This window comes from Bison bison, unplaced genomic scaffold (genome assembly GCF_000754665.1).
Source record: "Bison bison bison isolate TAMUID 2011002044 unplaced genomic scaffold, Bison_UMD1.0 scf7180017864297, whole genome shotgun sequence".
Lineage (NCBI taxonomy): Eukaryota > Metazoa > Chordata > Mammalia > Artiodactyla > Bovidae > Bison > Bison bison.
This window is the reverse complement of record NW_011494869.1, coordinates 3,002,493-3,008,444: the sequence shown is the minus strand read 5'-3', so window position 1 is coordinate 3,008,444 and position 5,952 is coordinate 3,002,493. Positions and strand designations below refer to the sequence as shown.

The 5,952-nt window shown below is 50.6% G+C and overlaps 1 protein-coding gene across 1 annotated transcript in view; it reads left to right on the top strand.

Annotated features, from left to right (window-relative positions):
* The window catches only part of PMFBP1 (polyamine modulated factor 1 binding protein 1), a 41,851-nt gene extending 36,766 nt beyond the window's left edge, over positions 1 to 5,085 (top strand). The window contains exons 15-20 of the mRNA XM_010851106.1: positions 685 to 852; positions 1,194 to 1,361; positions 2,203 to 2,303; positions 2,803 to 2,877; positions 4,137 to 4,375; positions 5,069 to 5,085. Coding sequence (XP_010849408.1) covers positions 685 to 852; positions 1,194 to 1,361; positions 2,203 to 2,303; positions 2,803 to 2,877; positions 4,137 to 4,375; positions 5,069 to 5,085 — 768 coding nt within the window. The remainder of the gene's footprint in view (positions 1 to 684; positions 853 to 1,193; positions 1,362 to 2,202; positions 2,304 to 2,802; positions 2,878 to 4,136; positions 4,376 to 5,068) is intronic.
* Positions 5,086 to 5,952: the final 867 nt, after the last annotated feature.

Below are 5,952 nucleotides of genomic sequence, written 5' to 3'. Positions count from 1 at the left end.
TGCCAGGTTTCTCAGTGCATGGGATTCTCTAGGCAAGAATACTGGAGTGGGTTGCCATGTCCTTCTCCAGTAGATCGTCCCAACCCAGGGATCGAACCCATGTCTCCTAAGTCTCCTGCATTGGCAGGCAGAGTCTTTACCAACAGCGCCACCCATCCCAGGGCTGTTTAATATCAGAGTTTCCCCAAAAGCATGAGAGGTGCAGGAGTCAATTTCCTGCATGACCGGCTGTCACCAAGGCCATCTGCAAGCCCTTGCATCGGCGGGGATGTCTGTCCAGAGAAGGCTTGCTGCTTCTTAGTGAGGCTTTGGGGAAGAAGGGGATAGGGGCCAAATTGAGCAAGTCTTTGTGCCAATGGGTGACCTGGAGCAAGGTTTTCCCAATACCTGGGTTTTCAGGGAAATTCATGCTCTACCCCTGTGCTGATCACCCCTGGCTGATCAGTTCATAGAATTGGAAAGAGAGGAAATGGGAGCGCGAAAGGGGAGATGCAGAAGACTGAGCGTTGCCACCTCTCACCCCTCTCTGGGACACTAAGCAAGGTGACCGGGTGTCTCTGCCACCCTGGGGAGAAGAGGGTGGGGGACGTAGAACCCTTCCCCGTTCAGGTCTCGGCAGAGAGGGCCCAAGCACGATGACAGACACTCTCTACCCTCCTCCCCACATCTTTGTCTTTATCAAAGCTCAATCATTCGACCTCAGAGACAAAGAATCTGCACCGGAGCCTGACACAGGCCCAAGACAGGAAACTTCAGCTGGAAGAAGAAATCATTGCCTATGAAGAGAGGATGAAAAAGCTGAATGGGGAGTTAAAAAAACTGCAGGGCTTCCAGCAGCAGAGTGAGCTAGAGGTGAGGAGCAGCCGAAGGCTCGGGCTGCTGTCCCATCCAGGGGCCCAAGGTCACCTCTTGCACTCAGAGCTGTACACTTCGCCCTGAGCTACCCTTTGATTAACGGGCTCGCTCCCTTTTGCTGGGCTCCCTCCCTTTTGCTGGGCTCCCTCCCTTTTGCTGGGTTCCGCAGGTTTCTGGAAGGTGGCAATGAATCAGAGCAGGGTCGCCCTCTGCTGGCCGCCGAAAATAAAATACTCCCAGAGACTCTCCCAGAGGAAGGTCCCTCCCGCTTTGTCAGGGGTACTCAGGATCTGGGTGGCAGGCCAGGGTCTCCCTCCTCACCATGTGCTCCCGAGCAGGTGCAAGCCTTCGACAAAAAGCTGGAGGATATGAGCAGCCAGGTGCTGCAGTGGCAGAAGCAGCACCAGAGCGACCTCAAGATGCTGGCTGCTAAAGAGGAGCAGCTCAGGGCATTCCAGGAGGAAATGTGCGCCCTGAAAGAGAACCTCCTGGCGGATGAGAAGGAGGTGGGCGCCCCTCGTCTTCCGATCACTTCGTCCCCCAAGAACATCCATAGTCCACCCCCAAGAACATCCCAGGACCACACATGGGATGACAGACTCCCTTGGGTGGGGCTGGGGGCGGGATGCCTGGGAGCAAGGAAAGGACATCTTCCCCATTCAGTACCAAAGCAGGGTCTGGGTGTTCAAGGCCCACAGCTGCTGTCTCAACCCGACCATCTTCCTGTGACTTTATTGATAGAGATATTGAGCAGAGCAAAGGTCCCAATCCAGAGGGGAGAGACTGCCATCTCCCTGTCAGGTACCCCAGCAGCCCCCTGACTTAGGTAATCACTGGCCCGTACCCCTCCAGACCGCGCCCCTTCTGACACCTCAGAATCGGCTGAGAGCTCCGTGGGCATGCCCAGCTCTCTGAGCAATGAAGTCTGTAGCAGGAGGCCGCCACGTGTCTCGGAGTGACTACAGGCCTTTGCTCAAATTAGGGGAAAAAAGAACACATCTCTTCCTACCCGATATTTTTTCTTCCATCTGTTTTTTAAAAGGTTTAATACACTGCTTTTTTAGAATAAGTCACTTTGATACCCTGAAAATCATTATTATAAAGGTACAAGCCTACTCTGTCTCTAGCATAAGTGGTATCTGCTCAGAGAAATCACCTTAGTGACAGTGCGCTGCTGGAGGAGAAGTCCTGCTGCGTTAGTTCCAATTCCGGCCTGGGGTGCCTCCGGGTTGGACAGCAGAGTCAACGCCTCCTCTCCCAGGAAGAGAGGAGGCCTGATTTGGGAGTGGGGAGGCGGTAGGCCTGCGCTCCCTCCCCTTACTATCTCGTTTACTTCTTGTGCCAAAGCCCTGCCTGCCCCAGCGGTCTGCGCCCAAAGACAACTGCAAGATGCACCGAGAGAATGATCAGATTATGTCCAACATGGAGCAATGGGCAAAAGAGCAGAAGTAAGTGAGGAAAAAGCAGTAAGGCAGGGTTCTAAGGGCTGGAATCACACATGTGCTAAAGAATAGTGTCACACAGACACACAGAGCCCCCCTGGGAGGCTGATCCAGTCTCAGCCTGGCCCAAAGGTTAGGAATAAGATGAAGGGCCCTCAACCCTTCACACAGGTTCAGAAAGCCCATCCACCCAGCAATGGAGCAGCTCCCTGACAGAAGGGATACTTCCTCTTCCCAGCCTGGCAATGGACTTTACTGCCTTTCATTGCCTGGATCCCTTGAATGCTCTTGGGACCACAGTGGTTTTCCACTGAAGTATAGCAAGTCCTCTTCATTGCCAGTTGCAAGGAAGACTTTAACTCTGGGGGCTGAGGAAGAAGTGGGGAGTGGGGGTATAGGCCCAGCAGAGGCCTTGCCAAGAACACCCAATGTCCTTTTCAGCCAACTTGCGCTCTTGCTCACAGGGGTCTGGGAAACTCTTTCTCTTCTGTGAATTTTATTATAGGATCGCCAATGAGAAACTAGGAAACAAGCTCCGGGAACAGGTCAAATATATCGCCAAGCTGACTGGTGAAAAGGAGTAAGTCATCCCATGCCACCCTGGCTGCGGCTTGGCCCCCAAGGAGAAGAGTCAGCCGGGAACCAGGGATTCCTGGATGTGTACAGAAGGACCCCGAGTCCTGAATCTGTGTCTGTGTGACCTCTTGACACACCACTTGACCTCTTTGGCCTCAGTCCCCCCACCAACGACTAAAAAGAGGTTTAATAGTCTCTTTGTCCATCTCTATCACCTTCCACAGTTCTCAGGGGTCAGAATGCTAAGAAGGAAACAGGAACTGAAAAGCCGACTGTACTAGTTAGGGTAGTGGCTAAGCTGTGGTAACAGAGAGTCCCTCTCCAAGTGAGGGACATAGAACAAAGAAGGGACTTCTCTATGAGGGGAGCAGTCCTCCCCTCATAAAAGGAACACCATCTTTTAATCTTCATAACAAGAGCTCAACTAATATTTGTTGCTTCCACATATGAGGCCCTGTTCTAAGTGCTTTACATGTATTCATTTATTTAATCTTTATAAGACCTCACACGTGCAGTGCACTTATAATCCACATTTATGGATATAGAAAGGGAGGGATTCAGGCTACATACCTAGTCCGTGATCTCATGACCAGTAAGCAACAGAGTCAGAATCCCAACATGGGAGACCTGAACCCAAAGCCCCTGTCACCCACTGCCCTCAACACTGGTTTTGGAGAAATGCGGCTGTTAGTATTAGCAGTTGCCATTTATTGAGCCACAGGGTAATGCTCAGTTACCTTTCCCCTCACCTACATGGAGCTGCCATTGCGTCCATAAAGTATGGACACGTAATTTGCCCAAGCTCTCAACGGAGCCAGGACCCCCTGTTCTCTCAACCTTTCAGCTGAGAGAGGCGAGAGAACTTGGGCATTGGCATCAGAACTGAGTGCAGATGTTTCCAAGGTGTGGCCATGAGAAACTGAGGACACGCAGCCCGAGTCCTTCTGGCTCTTCTGGCTCTTTGAGTCAGATTTCTATAATTTATCAAACTGGATTTTTATATGAGCCCCAGAAGGCAGATCAGGCTGAATTGTCCCCATCTAACAGTTAAGAAAGCCAGCCCAGAGCTGACATGACAGAGTGGGTCAGGAGTGCCCACCCACTCTGGGCCCACCCCAACCCCAGACCTGGGCTTCTTCCAGGGGATGCACATAGGCCTCCATTTCCACAGAAGACATGAGAGCCCTAGCTCTGGAAGGAACTGGGTGTCCACAGGGCCAAAGCAGACCAGACACCCATCTGTCCTTCCCTCTCCTTCCCCAGCCACCTCCACAATGTGATGGTCCATCTGCAAAAGGAAAACAAGAAGCTAAAGCATGAAATAGAGGAGAAGAAGCTGAAAGCTGGGCCCTCGAGGGTGTATGCCAAAGCCCTCTGCCAAAGCAAAACAGAACCCACAATCAGGGGGAAAGTGTACGGTACCTTGGGCTGGAGGGGGATAACCCAGGATGTGAGCCAAAGAATGGACATCACCAAGTTTGTCGGGATACCTCACTGCTCAGGTATGTCCACCATGGCTTCTGCTACTTACTAGGATGTTGTCTTAGTCCAATGAGTAACCACCCACCAAAAAAAGCATGATATTATTTTTCAAGAGATCACTAGATTGGAAATTCAAAGAGGTGGGTGGGAAATGATCATTTGCTTAGTTACTCTGGACCAGTGGGGAAGGAAATGGCAACCCACTCCAATATTCTTGCCCAGAGAATCCCATGGACAGAGGAGCCTGGTGGGGTACAGTCCACAGGGTTGCACAGAGTCAGGCACGACTGAAGCAACTTAGCACACACTGAACCAGAGATCACTGTTTTCTCCTCTGTAAAGGGAGGAGGCGAATGAATTAAGGCTCATTCTGATCTAAGATACTTTGATGATGACCCAGGTGCCTCCTGTCTCAGACCTATCCCTTCCCCAGACCCAGTCTCTTTTGGGAGGTGTGGAGACAAGAGGGGGACAGACAGAATAGGCATCTTTCTCCTGTGATGTGTTCTGGAAACCTCCAAGAAGCCCTGGTGTCCGCTGCACAGCCTGGGTCCCAGGCTACCTTTTTTGCCACCTCTAGACTCCATGGTTCCCCCCTCCCAGGGAAGGAGTCACGTGCCACAGAGCTGCCTCACCACAGGACTAGTCCTTAAGGAATCACCTCACTAATTTCTTCTCAAATTAAGACTGTCATTTCTTCCCTGTTCCCTCAGGTTCCTCATTTTGCTAGAATCAGCACCTTGCCCTGAGCATCATTTCCACGCATGTTTTTCAGAGGACAGTGAGTTCCCATCCCTCTCTCTTGACTTGGACCAGCTCTAATGGGAATATGTCAAGGTCCCAGGCTATTCTGCAAGATGATAACGTTTTATTGAGTTTTGTCCACTTCCTGCCGTGGAGTGAGCCTTGTGAACTATACTATACCCTCTCCGGGCCCAAACTCTAAAATAAAGACATGAACACAGACGTCTCAGTGCGCTCTCGGCGTCTCGCAGACACTTGTGCCTACTCAAGTCCCCAGCAACGTGCTTACCTCCATTTTCTCTGCATTCTAAAAAAACAAGAGCTTTCTTTCACATATGTAGTGAAAGTCACTCAGTTGTGTCCGACTTTGTGTGACCCCATGGACTATAGCCCTCCAGGTTCTTCTGTCCATGGAATTCGCCAGGCCAGAATACTGGAGTGGGTAGCCGTTCCCTTCTCCAGAGGATCTTCCCAACCCAAGGATCGAACCGGGGTCTCCTGCATTTCAAGTGGATTCTTTACCAGCTGAGTTATGTATGTAGGGGGACTGTAATTCCCAAAGCAAGCTTCTGGCTTGTCTGGATTCGTTTTTAAACCAACAAGAGATAATTCGCTCCTTTTTTATTCATTTCCGGAATTTAAGAAGAAAAAAAAAAATACTTAGAAACCTCAAAAAGAAAAGTAATCCTGAGATCCAAAAGAGAGGGAGATAAATAAATTATGCACTTTTCAAATGGAGGAGGAAGAAATGGCCATCTACTTTCTCACTGCCCACCATATTCCTTTAAGTTTTGTTTTTTTCCCCAGCCAGCTCAGTACAAGTAAAATTCCAGTTATAACAAACTCCAAGGAC